At 31.6% G+C, this 12,206-nt stretch overlaps 1 protein-coding gene across 1 annotated transcript; it reads right to left on the reverse strand.

The window, feature by feature from the left end:
• Positions 1 to 8,033: 8,033 nt before the first annotated feature.
• On the reverse strand, positions 8,034 to 8,900 carry LOC109852901. The gene is made up of 4 exons (XM_020424473.1): positions 8,696 to 8,900; positions 8,555 to 8,602; positions 8,444 to 8,470; positions 8,034 to 8,354 (listed from the first exon to the last, which is right to left on the reverse strand). The coding sequence occupies exons 1-4, from the start codon at positions 8,834 to 8,836 to the stop codon at positions 8,334 to 8,336; spliced, it is 237 nt and encodes a 78-aa protein (XP_020280062.1). The 5' UTR covers positions 8,837 to 8,900; the 3' UTR covers positions 8,034 to 8,333.
• Between the last annotated feature and the right edge of the window lie 3,306 nt (positions 8,901 to 12,206).

A 12,206-nucleotide genomic window follows, 5' to 3' on the forward strand; every position in this document is an offset into this window, starting at 1 on the left:
AAATAATGATATAGCTATCAGTGACGCGTATATTTCCGCATAAGATAAAAATGGTTTTGCGAAAGAAAAGTATATTTTCTTTTGTCATAAAAACTTATTGATAATCACATTTCTAGATTATATAAGCTATGTGCAGCAGAGCGGAAAAATCAAAAACATTCAAATCAAGTTGAAATAACTTGAAGTGTAGTAAGCACTAATAAAAATGCGTTTGTCATTCTTGTCAGCGGCTAGTGCCATCATTTTTATCTTGTCAATTGTGCACACTCTTGTGATTGCCGATCCGGGAAACGATAAAAGCTTAGAAGATCTGATACGAAGAAACATCCCTTCTGTATCCACCGCAGATTTGCCAGTCTTGGTTAGAGTAAGGATAATTTGCACTTGTAAACTTAATATTAAAGTGTTTTTTGTCAAATCTCACTTAATATTTTCTTTGTCTGTTTTTTATTATAGCTGAAAAAAGAATCAGAACAATATTGTAAAGTAAGTATAAAAATACTATATGAGTATATATATAAAGTACGGACAAGCTTGCTTGATAGTAACATTAAACAAATATTATTTTATTGTTTAGTCTTTTTTTTGGTACCAAAATCTTTGTTATGTAAGTATATAAATACTTTATGAGAAAAAAATATATAAGAGTTTGCTAATATTAGATAATAACATTAAACAAATATTTTGTCGTTTAGAGCCTATATGAATAATAAAGTGTGTCGACCAATATAACAGAATGTATGCGACATGTGATGTGGAATATATCCGACCGGTTTATTATTATAACATGTGTTCAAATAATACGTTCGGATTTATATAAAAAGAAATAAATATAATCTTTGGATCAGTAAAACAGTGCGTGTTTTTTGTACAAAACACATTAACAATATGTTTTGCTTCTATTTAATATATATACATGTTGTTCCAACATATCATAGTAAATGTTAACAAATAAATTGTGTCTGACATCTTTGTGTCAAATTATTTTATGACAAAACCTATTAATGAAGAGTTAAACAATTTTCATAGAGAATTTTGCGAACAATTTATTCTTTGTCTTTGACGTAAAGACAATTAGTTTTTTCATCTATTTGTTATCCAATTAACAAAAGATGTATATTGAACACATGTGCACTTAGATTAGTAATTTACATCATTGTCACTTAAGAACAATCATCAGAAATGCTACTTAATCATCCGGATACCACTAAGATAGAAGACTTAAATAGTGGGACTCGATTGGTATTGCGTAAGTACAGCTGAGCTTCGTTGTTATAAACTTTCTGTAAGCACACAAACTCGCGGAACGACCGTTAACAAATGTCACGCGTCCGCACGATTGTGCCTCGTGATTAATCAATGGCTTTATAACAATCAATGGATTTATAACATGTACAGAATCGGTAATAGAAGCCAATCAACTTAGCTTTTTAATTTTCTTACATCGTTTTATATTGCTTCTGCGGAAGTACGTCGGAGATATCAGTATTCGAAGTTTTTTTTCTATTTCAATCGATTTTCACGCCTTTGATTTGCACGATCAGTGTTACAAGTGTCATAACGAGAGTCATTTTATTTTACGATATAAGAGTTACACGATATGCAAGATGTTTCAGAATTGGTGTAACATTTCTTGTAGGCAGATAGAGAGAGTAAAACTGAATCGAAAAGTTGTGTACTATTGTGCGAAATTTGCAATAGTTACCGAGATCTTAATTAACAAAGATCCGCAAATAAGCATGCATCAGTCTGTCTCATGCGCATAAGACAACTGGGCGCGCTTTCGAGCGTTCGCAGAATAGATCTTATTCTTCTCGAGTTGTCGAGATGCGGTTCCCTCGACGGCACCTGGCCGGCATCTGTGCACGACCGGCAGCAGAACTTTGCGTAAAACTTGTACGTGCAATACTTGGCCTTCACGATCAGCTTGCAGTTGGCAAAGAACGTGTTGTCCTGGCAATGAGAATGTATGAAGATTTCTACAAAAGTAAAATGGAGCAAAAACCGTTGATTAAACATAGCGGAACACACATATGTGTATGTGTGAATAATTTAAAAACATTTCAAATATATTAAATATTTACGAATACATTAATGTAGAAAACTGTTGACACAATGTTATCGCAATCCGAGAAGTATTTGTTAGCCGCGTTGTATCGACATTGTATATCGGCCGGAATCTTCGCGATTTGCATCACTGATGATAAGTGGATTAAATTCTTGAAAAAAGAAGCATGTACAATTTATAATTAGTATCAGACGCCGCGCAATTTTATCTTATAATCTTCATAAGAATAGTTTTGAATGAGCGCTTATTTCTCAACGATTTTACCCGAAATCTTGATCCGATTATCCGGTCGAATCAGTTCGTCGTTCTTGTACCAGAGTACACGCGGAATTGGATAACCGTCCAGAGTGCAAGGAATATATCGCTACCTTCAGGGAACTGCGACTGTTCGAGCGATATGTTAACTTTAACCGCGCCTCAATTTCACACGGACGTCTATAATTAGACTACAGGAATAGGTTTCGGTTTTTATTCCGTACTTCTCGCACGAGAGCACGGCATTTACAGAGCAAAAAAAGATACCTATACGCGTATACGAGCGACTCACCACTCCTGCCATTTCCCGACGTGACACAAATATGTCCGTGTGATATGTTGCGTGTTAATATACCGAAATGCGCTGTTTGTCTAATCATCACGTAGTTTTTCGACTTTATTTCCTTCGGAATATCAACGACAAAGGTACGATTTGCCGCATCAAAACCGGACACTATTTTACGAAGTTATTATGACGACCGCGCGCGACGATCGTACAGTTATTATCATGTTCGAATAGCTGAATTGAGAGTGGTGCGCTTCATTTTCGTTCTTAATGTGAACAGAAAAAACTAAATCATAAAAATACTTCGTATCAAATAATTTAACAATTTCGCTTCATCGACGTTTCACGCTTGGCAGGACACCGATTGCCAAGATTTCTTTTGGTCAGATCGACAGTTGCACAGATTTCGTTTGTATAGATCTCGTTTGTACAAACACTTTTTGCGGAGATTTCTATTACATGTATGATAAACAGTATTGCTCACGTACATATTACACAGATAACTGTTTTGCACAGGAGCATGTACTTAGTTTTTAGATTTTATAAAAATCTTTTTTTTGAGAAAGAATACTAAAGCCATTTTTGTCGTTTAGTAACACCTTGTTGTTTTCTTGACAAAAAAAACTTCACAAATAAATAATTGTTTTTTGAGAAATATTAAAATAAGACTTTGTTTCATGTTATTTATGTTTCTGTGTGTAAGCGTGTAGGAAGTAAAGGCTACGCCTTTGCTACTACACCTAAACGAAACTTTAATCTAATCTTGTGTTACTACAATTAGAGAGAGTTCGGTTTGGGTGCTTCCGCACTTTAAGCATTAGTCCGTTTTTATTGCTCTTTGAATGTAGAACAAAGATAAACTGACGCTTAAAGTGCATAAAGCGCCAAAACAAACACACTCAATATCAGTAATGTTACAATGCATAATGCTTCATCAGTGTAAGACTGTAATAATGTGCACTAATGTTCTGTGCAAATGACCACAATGGACAACCGGGATATGCGCAAAACTGTTTTAAACAAACGGAACCTGTGCAATTGTCTATCTAGGCAAAAAAATCTTGACTATCGGGATGCACTCTATTTACAATACATACTTACTGTTCGGCAAAAACAAAAACAGGAAAAAATATCTTAATTATAGGTCTCCCTTACGTAAGTTATGCTTTCTTCGGTTAACATAAAATGAAAGAGAAAGAGAGAAAGAATAACTTGTAAAATTAAATATTTTCTACATATATAAATCTTTTTTGATATACACACACAAAGAATAATTTATTAGATATTTATCTCTCTCTTATTGTTTAAGATAAAATACATAAAACACTACACTTTATCGAAGAGTATTAACCAGTTTTAACTACTACTTTTATTATATAACATTCAAAAATGTGTACAAATTGAAAAGGAGACAAGAAAAGGTAAGTGTTACAGTTGTTAAATTGTTTTGTACAGAAAACACTATGGTTTACTGATGCTAAGATTATATTTATTACTTTTTATATAAATTCACATACTATGTGTGCACACAATTATAAATCGGATAAGTACACATTATACGTCGCAGGTCCTGCTATACTGATCGACACACTTAGTACGTAAAATGACTCAGCAACTAAACGATAAAATATTTGTTTAATGGTACTATCAAGCAATTTCTTACATATTACATTCTCTAATAATGTATAAATACTCACACGACACATTCTAGTAAAAGTAGAATGCTAAACAATAAAATTATATTTGTTTAATGTTAATAACAAGCAACATCTTATATATTTTAATCTCATACAGTATTTATATACTCACTTGTAAACTACAATCAAATTTCCAGTCTCTTAATTCCTACAAAAAAAAAACAGAAAACATCAAGTAAGATTTGACAAAATCCACTTAAATAATGAGTTTAAAACAAATTGTGCTAAGTACATCGAAGATGCCTTCTCTTTTAGTATATTCATAAATATGTGATGGAGTCCAAATATTGATTTGACCAGCAGCAGTTGCTTCCACAGGAGCGAGCACAATTGCCAAAACAAAGATGATGGCAATAGTCACTGCCAAAAATGACAAATGCATTTTGTCTAGTGCTTATTACACTTTAAGGTACTTCAATTTGACTCAAATAGTTTTGATTTTTACGCTTTGGTGCACAGAGTTTATATACGATAGAAATGTGATTATCACTAAGTGTTTATGACAAAAAAAATATATTTCCTTTTTGCATATCGTGATACTAAAATAACCATTAATATTTATATCTTATGCGCAAACATACGCGTCCTGATATAACCATTTTTTTATTGCGTACATATCACATGACATCTAGAAAACAACTTTTCTTAAAAGTGAGTTCTAAAATGATGAGAAAAAGAGTGAAAGAGAAAAAAAGAAAGCAAAGACAAAAACAAAGATCACATGAGAGACTCCAAATATAGACTTGTTCAAAATGAAACTTCTTTTTGTCACAACGCAGACAGTAAGGCACGTTGTACACGCCGCGCGCGGAAATTCAAAATAATTCGACACGGTTTCTGTAATCAATTCTATCTACGTCTTAATAAATAATTGTCTGTTTCAGTTTTGGTGTAAAAAAATAATACAATTTGTAAATTTGAAAGTACGGTTATCCTTTTGTCGTTTTTCGTACATACATACTTATATGCTCAGAAACATATGTATATAATATGTATATAATACATGTATATTATATATTGTTCGATTATTATAAAGTAAAAAAGTAACATATAGTCACACATATTATTTTTGAAGGACATACATTGCGCCACGATAAGTTTTTACAGTTTTTAATTTTTATATATTATGTTAAAATGATAAAAATTTATCTTTATATTTTCTATTTTTCACACAAATCGTAAAGTAGTTTCTTTTCTAACAGCTTGAGTTTTCAATGCGCGTTTTAAGAAATGTTTTTACCTAGATATCATATAATATGTACGCAATAAGGAAATAATGATATAGCTATCAGTGACACGTTTGTTTCCGCATAAGATAAAAATGGTTTTGTGAACAAAAAGTATATTTTCTTTTGTCATAAAAACTTATTGATAATCTCATTTCTAGATTATATAAGCTCCGTGCAACAGAGCGCAAAAAATCAAAAATTCAAAATAAGTTGAAGTAACTTGAAGTTTAGTAAGCACTAATAAAAATGCGTTTGTCATTCTTATCAGTGGCTAGTGCCATCATCTTTATCTTGGTAATTGTGCGGACTCTTGTGATCGCCGATCCGGATAACAATAAATGCTTAAGACTAATACGAGAGAAAATCCCTTCGATAAACGGAGCTCATATTCCAATTTTGGTTAGAGTAAGTACAATTTGCACAGTTTGTTGTAAACTTACTATAAAAGTATGTTTCGTCAAATCTCACATGATATTTTTTTTGTCTGTTTTTTTTATTATAGCTAAAAAGAGAATCAGACCGAATGTGTAAAGTGAGTATATAGATACTGTATGAGAATAAAATACATACGAGCTTGCTTGATAGTAACATTAAACAAATATTATTTTATTGTTTAGTTTCACCTTTGGCACGAAAGACTTTGTGATGTAAGTATATAAATACTTTATAAGTATAAAATATGTAAGAATTTGTTTATATTAGATAGTAACATTAAACAAACATTTTGTCATTTAGATTCTAAATATATAATAAAGTGTGTCGGCAATATAACCTATGCGACATGTGATGTGTAATATATTTGACCGTCTTATAATTATAACATGTGTGCACACAATACACATTTGGATATATAAAAAAAAATAAATATAATATTTTTATCAGTAAAACATTGTGTTTTTTGTACACAACATATTAACAATATTTCTTCCTTTGTAATACATGTAGTTCCACTAGTATAATATTGTGACTAGTGTAATATTGTGACTAGTAAATATTGTGACTAGTTAACAAATAAATTGCGTCTGACATCTTCGTGTCACATTATTTTATGGTAAAACATATTATCGAATACTTGAACAATTTTCACTGAGATTTTTAAGAACAATTTAGTTTTTGTTTTTAACTAATTGTTTAAAGACAAGTAGTTTTTTTGTCTGTTTGTTATCCAATAAACAAAAGACGTTACGGAAATGTATATACATATGAAATTCTCTGCCTAAAACTTACAATATTTCTCACTCGCATTTTTTTCGTACGCATGTCGTTTTCATCGTGCGTGCAGTTACTGACTAGAATTATGATACATGAGAAAAAAAATGGCCACGCTTATGGTCGCTTATCGATCGAGACTTCATTGAAGGATCGTATTCTCCGAATCGTGCAGATGAACCTCGCTTGCTTGATAAGTTACTTGGTTTAACGCCAGAATTATGTATAATTATCATGTGTAGAGAGAGAGAGTAATCTAAAGAATCAATTTCTCGCGGACTCGAGAACACGATCCGCAGAGCTACGGCGCGGTCGGATGATCTGCCGACATTGATGATCATTCTCGGGATGTCGTCCGAAAGATCGACACAAAAGTGTGTCGCGCGATCGCGACACACTTTTTACCGAAAAGAGAAGGGTTTTTTTTCTTAAAGAACAAGGTAATTAATCCGCTTAATATGACTTCATCGGATTAGGATTCAGCGTTACATCGTATATACAGAAATAAGAAGAAACTTTGTGAGAAGCGAGATCGAAGCGCCAAACCTTCGAAGCGCGATCGTCGATCTCGCGAACTTAGATGGATTATCATATATGTATATTTTATATATATTATATATATTATATATTTTATATATATTTATATATTTATATGTATATTTTATATATATTATCATATATGTATATTTTATATATATATATATGTATAAAAGCTCTAAGGCTTTGACAGTGAGTTAACAAGTCGAGTATTTGGCACGTCCGGTCAGAAAGGAAAGGGGAGATGAAGAGCCCGTAACTCCTTCATTCTCCTTCGTCTTCTTCCCATCGCGAATCCCGCCGGTCACAAATTCAGGGTCACGTATGTGTGTTGGTGTATATCGGAAATAGTCAAAGAATCAATTTGGCTTAGACAAGCGTAATGCTTCATCTGTGTAACATTGTACGTGTGCAATAATATTCTGTGCAAATGACCACACTATATAACCAGGATTCGCGCAATACTGTTTTAAGAAAAACTGTTTTAAGCAGGACCTGTGCAACCGTCAATCTGAGCAAAAGAAATCTTGGCAATCGGGATCCTCTCTATTTACGATACTGACTTCGTAGCGACAAAAACCAGGAAAAAGTAACATGATTATAGGTCCTTGCGTAAGTTGTTTTCTGCGCTTAACATAAAATCGAAAAAGGGAGGAAGAGAGGAAGAATAACTTGTACGATTAAATAATTTCTACATATATAAAACTTTCTTGATATACACAAAAAATACTTTATTAGATATTTATCTCTTTTATGTTTAATATGAAATACATAAAACACTAATCTTTATCTAAGCATTAATTAGTTTTAATTACTACTTTTATTTTCTAACATTCAAAAATGTGTACATGTGAAAAAGAGACGAGAAAAAGTAGTATTACAGTTGTTAGTATGTTTTGTACAGAAAACACTATGTTTTACTGATTCTAAGATTATATTTATTACTTTTTATATAGATTCAAATATATTGTGTGCACACATATTATAATTATAAATCGGATTATTTCACATCATGTGTCGCATAGATCCTGCTATACTGATCGACACACTTATTATAAATACCGACTCAGCATCTAAACAATAAAATATTTGGGTAATGTTACTATCAAGCAATCTCTTATATATTACATATTTTATTTTCATATAATGTATATATACTCACAGCACACATTTCACTCACAACTGTTTGCTAAACAATAAAATAATATTTGTTTAATATTTATATCAAGCAACCATTTATATATTTTTATCTGATACAATATTATATACTTACTTTTACAGACTCACAGGTTATTTTTTTATCACCTGAATATTCGGATAGCTACAAACAAAAGATACGACTCAAAACAATAAGTGAGATTTGACGGAACACACTTAAATAATGAATTTAAAACAATGTGCAAAGTACACTTACGGAACCTTTAACTTTATTATAAAGCTGTGTTGGGTTTAAATGGGCTTCTGGATCGGCGGCAGCAGTTGCTTCCACAGGAGCGTGCACAATTGCCAAGACAAAGATGACGGCAATAGTCACTGCCAAAAATGATAAATGCATTTTGTCTAGTGCTTACTAAAATTATAGGTACTTTAAGTTGACTTGAATATTTTAGATTTCTTTGTTTCGGTGCACAGAGTTTATATACGGTAGAAATGTGATTATCAGTAAGGTTTTATGGCAAAAGAAAATATATTTCTTTGTCACATATTGTGATACTAAAATAACCATGTATATTTTTATCTTATGCGCAAATATACGCGTCACTGATAACTGTATCACCCCATTTCCTTATTGCGTACATATTACATGATATCTATAAAACAACGTTTCTTAAAAGTGAGTTTAAAACTAATGAGAAAAAGATTGAAAGAGAAAAAGATTGAAAGAAAAAGATAGAAAGCAAAGATAAAGACGAACAGACTCCAAATAGAGACTCGAAATGGAACTTTTCTATCACACCGCGAGCAGTACGGCACGTTGTACACACCGCGCGCGGAATTTCGAAATAATCCGACACGATTTCCGTAATTAATTCCATCTACGTTCTAATAAAAGAATGTGCATATTGATTTTGTTTTGACAAATTAATAGAATCTCTAAATTTAAAAGTACGGTTCTCCCTTTTTCGTTTTTTGTACATACATACTTATATGCTTAAAAACATATATGTATAATACATTCATACTATATCGTTATTTTATCGTTTGCATATTATAAAGTAAAAAGGTAATCTATAGTTACACATATTATTTTTGAAGGACGTACATTGCGCTACGATAAGGTTTTAATTTTTATATATTATGTTAATGATAAAACTTTAGTGATATCTTTATATTCTTTATCCTTCACACAAGTCGTAAGTTTCGTTTCTAACAACATGAGTTTTCAATGCACGTTTTAAAAAACGTGTTTACCTAGATATCATATAATATGTACGCAATAAGAAAATAATGATGTAGCTATCAGTGACGCGTGTGTTTCCGCATAAGATAAAAATGATTTTGCGAAAGAAAAGTATATTTTCTTTTGTCATAAAAACTTTATAATAGTCACATTTCTAGATTATATAAGCTGTATGCATCAAAGCGAAAAACCGAAAAACATTCAAATCGAGTTGAAGTAACTTGAAGGTTAGTAAGCGCTAAAAAAAATGTATTTGTCATTTTTGTCAGTGGCTAGTGCCATCATCTTTATCATGGCAATTGTGCACATTTATGTGATTGCCGATCCGCTAAACCGTGAGACCTTAGAAAATGATATACGAGAGAGCATTCCTTCGATAGAGCCAGCCCATGTTTCAATTTTGGCTAAAGTAAGTATAATTTGCACATTTTGTTTTAAACTTAATTTTAAAGTGTGTTTCGTCAAATCTCATTTGATATTTTTTTTGTCTGTTTTTTTAAATTATAGATAAAAGAAGAATCAGGTCTACTTTGTAGTGTGAGTATATAGAGTCTGTATATAAATGAAGTACATACGAGCTTGCTTGAAAGTAACATTAAACAAATATTATTTTATTGTGTAGATTCAGTGGCAGTACGAAAAGCTTTGTGAGGTAAGTATAAAAATACTTTATGAGAAAAAATATAAATAAAATATAAGTAAGTGTTTGTTAATATTAGATAGTAACATTAAACAAATATTTTGTTGTTTAGAAACTACATTTTTAAGAAAGTGTGTCGACCAATATAACAAAATCTATGCGACATGTGATGTGTAATATATCCGACCGACTTATAATTATAACATGTGTGCACACAATACATTCGAATCTATATAAAAAGAAATAAATATAATTTTTGCATCAGTAAAACATTGTTGAAATATTGTTAGTGTTTTTGTACAAAACACTAACAATATTTTTTGCTTTCTCTTTAATATCCATACAAGATGTTTCAGTATAAATTTGTGACTAATAAATGTTTGCAAATAAATTGCGTCTGACATCTTTGTGTCAAATTATTTTATGGCAAAACATATATAACACCTAATACTTGAACAATTTTTATGGAGATGTTTACGATCTCAATTTATTCATTTTCTTTGACATAAAGACAATTAATTTTTTCGTCTGTTTGTTATCCAATTAACAAAAAATGTATATTGAACTTGTACACTTAGAGTAGTATTTTACATCACTATCACTTAAAAACAATAATCAAAAATGCTAATTAATCATTCGAATATTACTAAGGTAGAAGACTTCAATAGCGGAACTCGATTGGTATTGCATAAGCACAACTAGGTTTTGTTGTTATAAACTTTCTGTAAGCACACAGATTTGTGGAATGATCATTAAGACGAGTCGCATGACGTCCGATGGTGCCGCGTGATTAATCATTGGCTGTATGAAGTTACAACTTATAGACGACCGATATTGGAAGCCAATCGACTAAACCTTTTAATATTCTTACATCGTTGTACAATACTTCTGCGAAAGTACGTCGTAGGGCGACAGTATCCGAAGTTTCTCTCTTTCTTTCCCAATCGATTTTTACGCTTTTGATTTGTGAGATCAGTGTTATAATTTTCCGTACCAAAAGTCATATTATTTTACGATATAAAAGTTACACAAAATTACGTCTTTTTCTTAAAAAAAAAATCGCAGATCTTTCAAGTAAGCACACAAAAGAAATTCACACAAAAATTAACAACTAACAACGCATCATGCAATACGTTATTTTTGCATCTGATAGCACGGCTGTTAACTTTCAAATTTAATTGTACCTATTGTTTTGCTCGTGCGATTCGATACATGCGTACGCACGTCGCGGCACGCGTACATACACGCCACGACACCGATTGCCAAGATTGTTTTTGACCAAATTGACTGTTGCACAGATTTTGTTTATACAAATCTTGTTTGTACAAAAATTTTTGCGAAGATCCCGATTGCGAATGTATGATGAACAGTATTGCACACGTATCATATTACACAGATATTTTTTGCACAGAAACATGTGTACTTATTTTTTTTAGATAGTATAAAAATTATTTTCCTGAGTAAGAATAATAAAGCCATCTTTGTCGTTTAGTAACAACTTGCTGTTTTTAACAAAGAAAATTTCATAAATAGATAAGTGTTTTCCGAGAAATATTAAAGCAAGAGTTTTTTAAATGTTATTTATGTTTCTGTGTGTAAGCGTGTGAGTAGTGGAAGCTACGCCTTTGCTACAACTCCCGAAACAGTTTAACTTAATCTAATCTTGTGTTACCACAATGAGTGCGTTCATTTTGGGTGCTTTTGCACTTTAAGCATTAGTCCGTTTTTATTGCTCTTTGAATGTAAAACAAGGATAAACTGACGTTTAAAGCGCAAAAAGCGCCAAAACAAACGCACTCAATATCATTAATGTTATAATGCATAATGCTTCATCTATGTAAGATTGTAAAAATGTGCAATAATGTTCTGTGCAAATGACCACAA

Source organism: Pseudomyrmex gracilis, unplaced genomic scaffold (genome assembly GCF_002006095.1).
Source record: "Pseudomyrmex gracilis isolate BER0280 unplaced genomic scaffold, ASM200609v1 scaffold_39, whole genome shotgun sequence".
NCBI classification, from domain to species: Eukaryota; Metazoa; Arthropoda; class Insecta; order Hymenoptera; family Formicidae; genus Pseudomyrmex; species Pseudomyrmex gracilis.

Bases quoted from the DNA above. Each gene is read 5' to 3' on its own strand.
- LOC109852901 (XM_020424473.1), bottom strand. From the start codon at position 8,836: ATGCATTTATCATTTTTGGCAGTGACTATTGCCGTCATCTTTGTCTTG. The intron at 8,603-8,695 runs GTAAGTGTACTT...TTTTGTTTGTAG, and splicing joins ATAATAAAGTTAAAGGTTCC to CTATCCGAATATTCAGGTGA. The intron at 8,355-8,443 runs GTGAGTATATAT...TTTATTGTTTAG, and splicing joins TTGTGAGTGAAATGTGTGCT to ATGCTGAGTCGGTATTTATA.